The following is a 13,272-nucleotide window of genomic DNA, read 5'->3' as shown; positions in this document are numbered from 1 at the left end:
GGGAGGTTTAACCAATTCCACCCAACTAGTGCCTTTTTCTTCTGAATGTTTCCTTCCCCGCGATAATTCTCTGGCTTAATTGGTCTCCTTTCCACTCTGCTCTTTCTGCGGAGGGCACGGATTCGGGTTTTTTGCAAATAGCGACAGCACTGAGAAAACTGAAAATGCCAGGAATGTAAGCAGGATGAAGGGATGGAGACAAAGGTTAGGAAATTATCTGGGTTTGGATTATTATTATTATTATTATTATTATTATTCCTGCATTCTGGTCCTTTTTTTTTTTTCAGCCTTTCTTCCGATGCCTGTAGACTGGAGGTGAGAGGAAGGAAAATGAGATTAAACATCTTTGCAAAGTTTCTTCTGCATTTGCAAGTGAAGTTATCTAGGGCAGAGTTAGCATCCTTGGGTTAAAGTTCTTGCCATCATTTTACACCAGGGGTCTCCCAAAGTTGACGACTTTTAAGACTTGTGGACTTCCAATTCCCAGAATTCCCCAGCCAGCATGGCTGGCTGGGGAATTCTGAAAGTTGGAAGTCCACAAGTCTTGAAAGTCGACAACTTTGAGAGACCCCTGATTTAAGGATGGAATCAACCTTTAGCTTTGAAGGAGGGGAACCAATGCAGATGATCGGACTCGTTCCGTTTTCAATTCCTTGCTTGTAACGATTTTCAGAGTTCTTTGTATGTTGTGTAAACTGATTTGCCCTCCATGCGTCGATTTATCGCCCGTGCCTTAACTCACAAAATAAAACTAATATCATATTGCATTAAAAATCTGGAGACTTTTTCTTTTATGTTTTCCAAGGGCAGAAGCGGGGGGGGGGGAGGCAATGTCATCCAACTCTCATCGTTGGATGGTTTGCTCCAGTTGCTGGGACCAGATGGCTTTTGCTAATTTGGAATGAGAAAGGGGAACACGAGGACTAGAAGCTTAACAGATGGCTGTGGGCACGTCTGCAGCAGAAAATCAGAAGGGTTGAACACTGGGAAAGAACAACAGCTAAGAGAAAAACCCCTCATTTCAATCAGCTACAAATATTCTTTATTAGCAATGAAAATTTAGCTGTTATAAAGATATCCTCTATAACAACGTGGGTGTGATTTCATCCTCTGATCCATCCAACATCATAATAAAGTTTGCAGACGACACAACATTGCTGGGTCTCATAACAATAGCAATAGCAGTTAGACTTATATACCGCTTCATAGGGCTTTCAGCCCCCTCTAAGTGGTTTACAGAGTCAGCATATCGCCCCCACAGTCTGGGTCCTCATTTCACCCACCTCGGAAGGATGGAAGGCTGAGTCGACCTTGAGCCGGTGAGATTAGAACCACTGAACTGCAGATAACAGTCAGCTGAAGTGGCCTGCAGTACTGCACCCTAACCACTGCGCCACCTCGGCTCCTACAGGAGCGGACGAATCAGCATACAGGGAAGAAGTCCAGAAGGTATCTGCATGGTGCTCAAGAAACAACGTACCAGTGGTGGGTTTCAAAAAATTTTCGAACCTACTCTGTGGGTGTGGCCTCCTTTGTGGGAGTGGCTTGCTGGCCATGTGACATGGTGGGAGTGGCTTGCCAGCCATGTGTTTCTCTCTCTCTCTCTCTCTCCTTCCTTTTGTCTCTCTGTCCCTTTTTCCTTTTTTTCTTTCACCTCCCTCTCACTTTTTCTTTCTTTTTTTTTCTTTATTTCTTTCTTCCTCTCTCTTTCTCTCTCTGTGTGAGTCTCTGTGTGTGTGTCTGTGTCTGTGTGTGTGAGTGGTGGGTTTCAAAACTTTTTGGAACCTCTTCTGTAGGTGTGGCCTGCTTTCCGGGTCCACTGGTGGAACCTCTTCTAACCGGTTCGGTAGATTTGATGAACCGGTTCTACCGAACTGGTGCGAACTGGTAGGAACCCACCTCTGCAACGTACATCTAAATACATCTAAAGGAGATGGTGCTAGATTTCCGGAAGCACAGAGAGGAACCTGCCCCACTGTATATCGAGGGGGGGGCTGTGTGGAGAGAGGGTTTCCTCTTTTAAATTCTTGGGAGTGCTTATTAGTCAAGATCTCACCTGGAAAAACAAACACATCTCTGGTAATTGGAAAGGCCCAACAGAGACTTCATTTCCTTAGAGTCCAGGGAAAAAAATCAGGTGGAACAACGGCGGATGACCTCTTTTCAATTGGTCCACCATTGAAAGTGTCCTCACATATTGTATTACAGTATGGAATGCTGGTTTAACAGCTGCGGACACAAGAAACCTGTCACGATGTTATTGTTTTTTTGTTTTGCCAGCTGTGCTTATATTCTAAGACATACGGTAGACTGTGTCAGCACCTCTCCATTAAATAATTAGGAAAGAAAGACCACGAGACTCCATGCGTGGAAATCAAGTGTACTTTTACTAATTAAAAATGATTAAAGGCATAGCGAAGCGAAATCTGAATATTTAGGCGCGAAAGCGATTGATATATAGAATAGCCCATTCCCCACCCCTTGGCATCACAGATACAGTCCAATCATAATTCTCCCAAGTGTCAGGTGCAAGATAACTTCAAAAGGCATCACGAAGATGGAATGTCGGTGCCGTTAGTCCTGGCGGGAGACTCCCACGCATGCGTAGTCCGATCAACCGGTGAACTCCAGAACCCTCCTCCAGCACAATGAGTAACCCCTCCCAAATACCATGCCCTCCCTCCCCGTTTCATGGCAGCCGAAGCAACAGCAAAGCAGAGGCTGACAGACTGACTCTTCTCTGTAAGCCTATTTAGCATCTCCTTTTTTTCTTTTACTTTCTGTTTCTGTTTTGCTTGCCACAAGGAGGTAGGCTAGGAACTTTGCCAGAAATGTAGTTATTAGCCAGTTTGTTTGTTTGTTATTTATTTTACAATAAAAACATGTTTCTTAGAATATACCTCGGGTTTATTGTTCTTAATTGTAAAGTATACTCCAAGGAAAAATTACGGTTCAACCCAGGACCGGATTTTCCTATAGGCTAACTAGGCTTCAGCCTAGGGCCTCAAAGATCAAGAGCGGCCTACATTCAAATTGTTAGCAAAATTGAAATTACACTATTCTAAAAACAGTGAACACTAAAACACTGAACCGAAAATAAGGAGAAATCCTACGCATAAGACTAATAAACAAACATAAAAATGTATTGGTTAAGATCGTTCCAGCGCCGCGGCAGTTGGGGAGCCCGCCCACGTTCCCGGCACTGGCGGTCGGGCGAGAGGCGCGGCCGCTCCCAGTAGCCGCCCCGTCGACGCGGAGCCCACCAGCGGCCAGGCAGATGAGGGCGAGGGGGCTGAGCCGGGCAGCTGAGCGCAGCAGGGGAGGCGGCTGGCCTCGCTGCCTTTGCCGCAGAGCAGAGCCGCCCTCCGTCGGGAGGCCAGCTATATATATTGATATATATCACAGTAATGATGTATTTTATTGTCTCTCATGTAATTTACAAACTTAAAAATGGGAGGTGAAAGGGCCTCATAAGTGGAATAGCCTGGGGCCTCTTTTCATCTAAATCCGGCCCTGGTTCAACCTCCTTTAAACACAGGGCTGAAATTCCAACCCTCACCAAACCATCGGTTGCCCTCTGACACCACTGGATAACATCGCCAGGCCTCGCTGCTTTAGCAGAATAAGGAAGATACTCAGAGATGATTCACACCCTGGTCAGTGTCTCTCTGCACTTCTACCATCGGGCAGAAGACGTCAAAGTAGAGCCAGCCGAACAAACAGGTTTAAGGATAGTTTCTATCCTTGGGCTGTGCGACTTTAAAATACAACCACATCGATTGTATCGATTGTTTGCCCGAGAATTATTGAGGTTGAAGCTGAAATAGTCATTGACAGGTAAGAGACAATTTTGTGTACTGTGTTTAGTTGAGACCAAAGGCAGTGTAGTAAGAGCCGAGATGGCGCAGTGGTTAGGGTGCAGTACTGCAGGCCACTTCAGCTGACTGTTATCTGCAGTTCAGCGGTTCAAATCTCACCGGCTCAAGGTTGACTCAGCCTTCCATCCTTCCGAGGTGGGTGAAATGAGGACCCAGACTATGGGGGCGATATGCTGACTCTGTAAACCGCTTAGAGAGGGCTGAAAGCCCTATGAAGCGGTATATAAGTCTAACTGCTATTGCTATTGCTATAGTTCCAGGTTGTCCAAGCCCAAACTTTTGAGCCTGGTGGGATAAGGGAGTCTATTGTAAGCAGAGAAGTTCCAGTTATGTTTCTGTGGCAGCAAAAAACACAGATTATCCTCTTGTAAAGGATGGATGTACATTAAATTTGCCATCTAAGTGGAAGTCAAGTTAAAGGCAGCGGAAATTTTCACCTAGTTGCTCCTGATGGAAGAGATTTAACAGCGCAGTCAAAAACCAATGTGGCCTTTTCTTTAGGAAGATTCAAGATTTTTTTCCTTGGGAAAAAGAAACAACGAAAAGCTAAAAATGGAGGAGGTAAATATTTAGCTCTCCTAAATAGGACACAGGTAGTCCTTTGGCTTACGAACACCACTGAGTCCCAAATTTCCACTGCTAAGTTGTTACGTGAGTTTTGCCCCATTTTACGACCTTTCTCGCCACTGTTGTTTAGAGAATCACTGCAGTTGTTAAGTTAGTAATTGGCTGTTTAAGGGAATCTGGCTTCCCTTTCGATTTTGTTTGTCACAAAAAGTGATCAGATGACCCTGGGACACTGTAACCATCATAAATGTGAGTCAGTCGCCGAGCGTGTGGGTGTTGATCTTGGGAGCCTGAAGATGCTGCAAAAATCGTGTAAGTGTGCAAAACGTTCTGAAGTAACTTTGAACGGTCACTAAATAAGTGGTTGTAAGTCAAGGACATGGCTGTCGTCAGAAGACACAATGAAAACTTCAAACTCTCACCACATGTGGAGAGACTCAACCATGATTTCAACTGGGAAACTCAGCATCCTAGGCCAAACTACATCCCCAAAAATGCTAGGGAGTTCCCGAAAGCTTAGCATTCAGACAAATTAGCCATCAGCAGACACACAGAGATACACCACATTTACACAGCTTTCAAAAGAGCCAATTAAAAAAAAAGCTAAGGAGGAAACAAAAAGAACCAGAACAGTCCCCTCCAGCTGCCAATACTCAGATAAGCGGGAATTAACACCAGACAAACCTTCGAGCAGGAAATAATCCTCTAATCGAAGAACTACCAAGGAGGAAAACCGCACTCCTGCAAAGATTGGCAGGGCAAGCTACTGGGAACAATCCCTAGCACTGATGGTGTTAGTTAGTTGGATTGTGAGATGTCTGCAAGAAAACAACTAAGCTCAGAGAGCACGAAGGACCTCATCACCCTCTTTCTCCTCCTCCTCCTTCTCCTCTAGCACTGATGATGTTATTTAGTTGGCTCATGAAACATCTGCAAGAAAACCACCAAGCTCAGAGAGCACCAAGGACCCCATGGTTGTTATCCCATGGTTATCCCCATGGCTATCCCAATTCCCCTTGCAGTAAACACAAATACAATGACCGAATGATCACTTACCCTGTAAATTTTGCAAGCATAGATGCTCAGAACGGCCTCCCTCCCCCTCTCTCTTTCGCCGCTAAGGCAAACGCCCTCCAGTTGGGGGAAGGTGGCAGGGACCCCAAGTCCCATCCTCCCCCTCCAGCTGTGGATACTGGGCATTGGAGTGCCGGGCCAGACGGCGGGGAGGAGAAGCTGGCCTCTGTTCACCTGATCTGTGTGACATCACACACGACATCACAAGGGCCGCTTGGAATGATGGGAAAATCTTTAGCCTTGGCCCGCCGCCCTTGGGATGGTGGCTGGCTGGGGTAGGGAAACCAAGATGCCCTGAATTTGAGCCTTTCGCAAGCCAATATCATGGCAGAATGTGAGTGGGAAAGCTGAGAGGTCCGCGGGGGTCTTGCTTGGGAATTTCGGGGGGCCTCGCTGTGTCAGGGCTCCAAATAGCATCCAAAAGTAAATCGGAGTGCAAGACAAAGCATTTGCTACTTTGCTACTTATTAAAGTAGCTCCTAGGCCCTTTCCGAAGTCTTCTAAGGGGCTGGAGAAGGGATGAAACACCCAAATTCTATACACGTCCTTTAGCCATCCAGCTTTTGCTTCAGTCTGGGTGACTACATAGACCATCCCTGCTGCCTTTTGGCCAGGAATATTTGCAGCTCAGGGCTGAACGGTGAGGCCCTTGGTGCTCTCTGAGCTTGGTGGTTTTCTTGCAGGCGTTTCATGACCCAGCTAGGTAACATCATCAGTACTAGAAGGGGTTGGGGTTGGAGGAGGATAACAACTATGGGGTCCTTGGGGCTCTCTGAGCTTGGTGGTTTTCTTGCAGACATTTCATGAGCCAACTAAACAATATCATCAGTGCTAGAGGAGGAGGAGGAGGAGGAGGAGGAGGAGGAGGAGGAGGAGGAGGAGGAGGAGGAGGAGGAGGAGGAGGAGGAGGAGAAAGTGGCGTCCTTCGTGCTCTCTGAGCTTAGTTGTTTTCTTGCAGACATCTCACAATCCAACTAAGTAACACGATCAGTGCTACGGATTGCTCCTGCCAATCTTTGCAGGAGTGCGGTTTTTCTCCTTGGTAGTTCCTCGCTTAGAGGATTATTTTCTGCTCAAAGGTTTGTCTGGTGTTAATTCCCGCTTATCTGAGTATTGGCAGCTGGAGGGGACTGTTCCGGTTCTTTTTGTTTCCTCCTTAGCTTTTTTTTAATTGGCTCTTTTGAAAGCTGTGTAAATGTGGTGTATCTCTGTGTGTCTGCTGATGGCTAATCTGTCTGAATGCTAAGCTTTCGGGAACTACTTTCTTTTCAATGTGTAACAGGCATGTTCATGACCCAACTGGGTAACATCACCAGTGCTAGAAGGGGGTGAGGAGGAGGAGGAAGAAGAAGAAGAGGAGGAGGAGGAAGAGGAGGAGGATAACAATTGTGTGGTCCTTCGTGCTCTCTGAGTTTGGTCGTTTTCTTGCAGACCATGCTAGGTAACTTCATCGGTGCTTAGAAAGGGGTGTGTATGACGAAAGAACCAGAAAGGTTGAAGGTGGATGGCTGAAGTTAAGGAATGAAATAATTATTAATTTTGTCCTAAAGTCTAGAACCGAAGGGCACACCGGTTGGAGAGCTGGGATCTGTAAACGCTTGTAATTAATTAAACAAATTGATTTTTTTTTTAATTTAGTTTGGTGCTCGGAAGAATATAAGATGATTGCCAGCTCCTCAGATCCCATGAAACCAACAGTATACTTGCGGGAGAAAACGGTATTGTCTCTTTGTTTCCATTGGATTGAATAATTGGAGAGAAAGGGCACTTATTTATTTATTGCTTATTATTAAATTATACGCCTCCCGTCTTACTATCCAAAGCATTAAAGAAAGATCGCTCAGCGCGATAATGAATTGGTTGCCAGAAATAATACCTTACGGCCGCAATTGCACCCCAAATTTCCCGTTGCTAAGCGAGACAGTTATCAAGTGAGTTTTACCTCCCAGGTTGGGACCTTTCTTGCCACCGTTGCTAAGTGAATCGCTGCAGCCGTTAAGTTAGTAGCAAGGTTGTTAAGCCGAGTCTGGCTTCCTGTTCGGCTTTGCTGGTCAGAAGGTCGCAAGAGGGGGATCATGTGATCCTGGGACCCTGCAACGGTCGTAAGTATGAGCCAATTGCCAAGTTGTCAGAATGTTGACCCTATGGCCTTGGGGATCCCGCAAGGCTCCTGTGAAAAAACTATCCTAAGTTCCTTTTTTCAGTGCTGTTGTAAAACTTAAAATGGTCACTAGGTGAATAGTTGTAAGTCGAGGACTACCTGTAAAATAGAATGAGCTCATCTGGTTGTGTTTTATGACTGGCCCGCCTGACGCTATATTATTCCAATGAAAAAGCTATCTTGTTTCTAGTAAGAAGACCGATCCTAAAGATCTTCTAAAAGAGAAAAGGGTGAGGGGCTCCTGAATTAATCACAAAGGGAAGGGTATTCACCAGAGGTGGGTTCCTACCAGTTCACACCTATTCGGTAGAACCGGTTCGTCAAATCTACCGAACCAGTTAGAAGAGGTTCCACCAGTGGACCCGGAAAGCAGGCCACACCTACAGAAGAGGTTCCAAATTTTTTTTGAAACCCACCACTGGTGGGTGTGTAATGTCCCGCAGTTATCTACGCATTAATAATGATCTAGTAATATTTCCTTATACATTTTAGGGACCTTTCCTTACATAATTGGTGTTTTCTTTCATACTTTTGGATTTCTAATTTCTGTTTCCGTTCGTTGGCAATAGCTAAAACCAATCCCACGTGAAAAAGTATTCAAAGCCTTCATGATTTTAATTGTCAATTTATTTATTCCTGCACATTGTAATATTTATTCATTTACATATCTCTGTTTTTCCACTGTTGTGCAAACACAATTCCAGCAGCTGCTAACGTGTAAAATTAAATATATATTATACTCCCTTTCAAATAGCCAACAAAATATTTATGGTTTTAATTCCATATCTTGCTTTACGATTGCTTCTAACCACTAACTTCTGAATAGCTACTTGGACCGACCTAAGTACTAATTCATAATTTCATATCGGGTCACATGGGTGGCAAGCCACTTCCATCCGGTCACGTGGGCAGCAAGCCACTCCCATCCGGTCACATGGGCAGCAAGCCACTCCCATCCGGTCACATGGGCAGCAAGCCACTTCCATCCAGTCATGTGGGCAGCAAGCCACTCCCATCCGGTCACATGGGTGGCAAGCCACTCCCACAAAGGAGGCCACACCCACAGAGTAGGTTCCAACAATTTTTGAAACCCACCACTGGTATTCATATACATATATGAATTGAATACTTTAGAACTTTTTGTTTTTAAATGGATAAGGATAACAATGAATTTATGTATACTTGATAGAGAATTGGTGATATAATGTATAACTCTAAGTATGTATTATAAAGATATCCTGTTGTTGATAAATAATTTTAATAAGGAAGTAATCAAAAATTGGTATATATATATGAAGTGAGTATTTAGAATACCTTGTTGAAAAATGAAGGAATAACATCTTTGTTTGAATGTATGATGTACAAAGGCAATACTGAACATAAGCATACTCGATAGTTGATTGGTGGAATTATACATAATTGCAGTGACGTGCAGTCAGCTTTATGGCTGGTGAGGCAGCTTTTTAGACTTGTGGACTTCAACTCCCAGAATTCCACAGCCAGGCATGCTCAGTTCCGATTTAAAGTGACAGCATTTTTCCCCCTTGCAAAATAAGTTTTCCCATTCTTTTTCTTCTCCCTCCCCCTCCTTCCTCCCTCCCTCCCCCCTCTCTCAAACAGACACATGCACACAAGAGAAATTGGATCCCTCTCTCACTCACTCACTCTCAAACAAACACAAACACAGAAGTTGGATTGGATATATTTTCCAAAGGCTTGAAAGCAGCTCCTCTGCCATACCCCCCTTTCCCCTGCTGCCTTCCGATCAAACTTTTTGAATTCCTCCCCCCTCCCCACACAAGCACCTTTTCCAGCTGTTTCAGAGATGATTTCAACTCTGCTTCTGCCTGTCCTCATGAAAGGCCAGAGCTCTGAGTCAGACTGAGCTAGTTGCTCCCAGAGAACTCTAAAAAGCCTCTAAAAATGCCCTTTACAGGAGGCGAGAGAACCACGTGCCTCCTTTGCATACGAAATTTTTTGCTTGTTAACCCTTGCTTAACTCTTAAAAGGCGAAAAATTGCTTATGCACAGGAGGCCCCTATTTCTCTGGCCTCCTCCTATAGTTAATACTAAGCACTGTTCCAAGTCACTGTGAATCTGGTAGCAACTACCTTGGCTTTAATTATTTTTTTTAAAAAAATCTTTAAAATTCTTTCCTTTTCCTCATGACTGGTGAGGCCACGCCTCCCCTGCCTCTGGTGACTGCATGTCCCTGCATAATTGGAAACAGTGATCTACAAATATAAATGGTTGGTAAATCTCTTTCACATTGGGATCTGTGATTATATAAAGGTATATGGTTCCACCACAAAACCGCGGTAGACTAAAGCGCGCTCGACGAAAGCGCGTACGTGACGTCATCACAGCGCGACGAAAACAGCACGCTGTGAGCGGTAAACTTAAAATTAATGCGTAAATCTAAACCTAACCCCCCCCAAACCTAACCCTAAACCTAACCCTAAGCCTAACCCTTAACCTAACCCTAAACCTAACCCTATACCTAACCCTTAACCTAACCCTAAACCTAACCCTAAGCCTAACCCTTAGCCTAACCCTAAACCTAACCCTAAGCCTAACCCTTAACCTAACCCTAAACCTAACCCTATACCTAACCCTTAACCTAACCCTAAACCTAACCCTAAGCCTAACCCTTAGCCTAACCCTAAACCTAACCCTATACCTAACCCTTAACCTAACGCTAAACCTAATGCTAACCCTTAACCTAACCCTTAACCTAACCCTAAACCTAACCCTAACGCTTAACGTAACCCTAAACCTAACCCTAACCCTTAACCTAACCCTAACCCTAACCCTAACCCTAACCCTAAACCTAAACCTAACCCTTACCTTTATGTGAATTGGCTTGCTTTAAAAGCGCTTTTTAAAGCGCCCTTTTTTCTCCGCGGTCGTATTTGTCGCGCTGCTGATGACGTCAGGTACACGCTTTAATCGGGCGCGCTTTAGTGGACGGCGGTTTTGACGGGCCACGAAGGTATATTTGTTATTAAACAGACAATCAAGAATGTAAGGGAATTAGGTTTACTGGGAAAAAATATTAATTGTAATTGAATATACACTGTACAGTGAAAGTGAGGTATTTACATATATTAGACGAAAAATCTGTGATTGTAAATGTAATTGAGAATATGGATGCAAAAACACTTGTAACCAAACGACAGGCTGCATGTAATGGATGAGATCATTTTTTTTAATATTGTTTTTTTAAAAATGTTTAAAAATAAAAAAACAGATTGCAAAAAAAAAGAAAGAGAGGAAGGGGTGGCCCCTGAAAAGGCCTGTGTCAGCTGCCACCTTATGCCTGATTGTCGTTTGCTGCCATGCAGTGACCGAGAGACCTGTGTGGGAAAATGCTTGGGGAAGCGAAAGTAAAGGCTGTATCTTCTCGAGATGCTGCCTCAAGGTCACCCAGCTGGAAGAAGGAGGGAGCCGCGTACCAAACTGTGCTTGGATTGGCCGTTAGGAAAACATCTTGCCTGAACCTGACTGTGTTACACCCTGGGAGGAGCAATGAGAGACAGTGAAGGAAGGAAAAAGTAGAACGTAGGGCGCCTGGTTCTCAGTTCTGTCCTTTGCAATCCTCAGTTTACAGCCAGAATTGAGCCCCAAATTTCTGTTGTCCAGTGAGGAATTTATTAAGTGAGTTTTTGCCCCATTGCACGACTTTTCTCGCCGCATTTGGTAAGTGAATCCCTGCAGTCCTTAAATTAGTAACGCCGTTGTTGAGTGAATCTAGTTTCTCCATGGGCTTTGCTTGTCAGGTCACACCTGACTCTGTGACACTGCAACCGTCATAAAGGCGAACCACTTGTCAAGCATTCAAATGTAACTCACGGGACCATGAGGATGCTGCAATGGTCATAAGTGTGAAGAATGGTCATGAGCCACTTTTTTCAGTGCTGTTATAAGTTTGAATGATCACTAAGTGAACTGTTGTTAAGTTGAGGACTACCTGTACCCTTAGCCTCTAATAAACTACCGTATTTTTCGGAGTATAAGACGCACCAAGGTTTTGAAGAGGCAAATTTTAAAAAAATAGGTATGTAGATAGAGGGAGAGAGAGAGAGAAATACAGTAGGTAGGTAGATAGGGAGAGAGAGAGAGTAGGTAGGTAGGTAGAGGGAGCGAGAGAAATACAGTAGGTACAGTAGCAGGGGTGGGTTTCTCACCCCATTCCAACCGGTTCGGTTGGAATGGGGCCGGCGTCGTCCTCGTGCACGCGCGCGGCGCACGCATGCGTACTAGCATCTGCGCGATGCTCCAGCTGCTCCTGGAGGATCGCGCAGGCGCTGTATGCGTCCTGCGCATGCGTGGAAGCGCAGAACTCATCAAAACCGGGTAAGGAGCGCGGGCGGGCGGGTGCGCCCTTCGCCGTTCCCGGAAGTTACTTACTTCCGGGTTCGCCGACCAACCGGTTCGCAGGGATCGCCGCGAACCGGTTGAAACCCACCCCTGTACAGTAGGTAGGTAAGTAGGTAGGTAGGTAGAGAGAGAGAGGGAGAGAGAGGGAGAGAGAAATACAGTAGGGAGGGAGGGAGAGAGAGAGGGTAGGTAGGTGGGTAGGTAGGTAGGGGAAGAGAGAGAGAAATACAGTAGGTAGGGAGGGAGGGAGAGAGAGTAGGTAGGTATGTAGAGGGGGAGAGAGAGGGTATGGAAGGAGGGAGGGAGAGAGAGTAGGTAGGTAGGTAGAGATCGAGAGAGAAATACAGTAGGTAGGTAGGGAGAGAGAGGGTAGGTAGGTGGGTAGGTAGGTGGAGAGAGAGAGAAATACAGTAGGTAGGTAGGGAGAGAGAGAGGGTAGATAGGTGGGTAGGTGGAGAGAGAGAGAAATACAGTAGGTAGGGACAGGGGGAGAGAGAGGGTAGGGAGGGAGAGAGAGTAGGTAGGTAGGGAGAGGAGGAGAGAGTGAGAGAGAAATACAGTAGGTAGGGAGAGAGAGTGTAGGTAGGTTGGTAGGTAGAGGGATAGAGAGAGAGAAATAGAGAACAAGAGAGAAATACAGTAGGTAGATAGAGGGAAAGAGAGTGATCCTGACTGGCTCAGTTAACTCAGCCTTCTTGTTCTGACCCAGCTCCCCAAACACAACAAATCCTTTGTATTTCAATCAATGATTCCTTTATTAGGAGTGCCAGCAGCTCCGGCATAAAGTTCCTCTCTCACCACAGGCTAACAAGTCTGTCCAGTAGGGAGATGAATAAGTCATCTGCCACACCTACTCATCTCCGCCCCGTGCTTTTTATCCCCGGAGCAAAGGTGGGGCCTTACTACCAGCGGTTGGAATAGAATCGTGAAAGAAAGGATGCCAAAGGAGGGTTAAAACGAAAGGCGAGCGACGAAAATATCAAAACACCTTTTTCATTACTTTAAATAATTAAAATTGTTGAATTGTCACCACCATTCAGCTCGCCATAAATAGAGTCCCAAGCCGGTGCAAGATTCTCAAAGCCGACGTTGACGCCTTGGATGACCAAAATTACGACGTCGATCTCAAGATGGAGACCATCTCGACGATTTCGGATTCTCAGTCTCGTTCCAAGAGTCCCTGTGAGTATCGGCCGAGTTGAGGAGGAGTGG

At 45.4% G+C, this 13,272-nt stretch overlaps 1 protein-coding gene across 1 annotated transcript in view; it reads left to right on the top strand.

The window, feature by feature from the left end:
* Window positions 1–5,803: 5,803 nt before the first annotated feature.
* Window positions 5,804–13,272, top strand: part of LOC148049865 (uncharacterized) — a 30,236-nt gene continuing 22,767 nt past the window's right edge. Inside the window, exons 1-3 of the mRNA XM_087703370.1 lie at window positions 5,804–5,853; window positions 7,158–7,237; window positions 13,101–13,242. Of these exons, the coding sequence (XP_087559496.1) occupies window positions 5,844–5,853; window positions 7,158–7,237; window positions 13,101–13,242 (232 nt within the window). The 5' untranslated portion in view covers window positions 5,804–5,843. The remainder of the gene's footprint in view (window positions 5,854–7,157; window positions 7,238–13,100; window positions 13,243–13,272) is intronic.

The sequence above is a fragment of the Thamnophis sirtalis genome, unplaced genomic scaffold (genome assembly GCF_051295495.1).
Source record: "Thamnophis sirtalis isolate CommonGarterSnake01/CBP01778 unplaced genomic scaffold, rThaSir2_p1.2 scaffold_1, whole genome shotgun sequence".
NCBI classification, from domain to species: Eukaryota; Metazoa; Chordata; class Lepidosauria; order Squamata; family Natricidae; genus Thamnophis; species Thamnophis sirtalis.
This window is presented reverse-complemented; position numbering and strand designations above follow the sequence as displayed.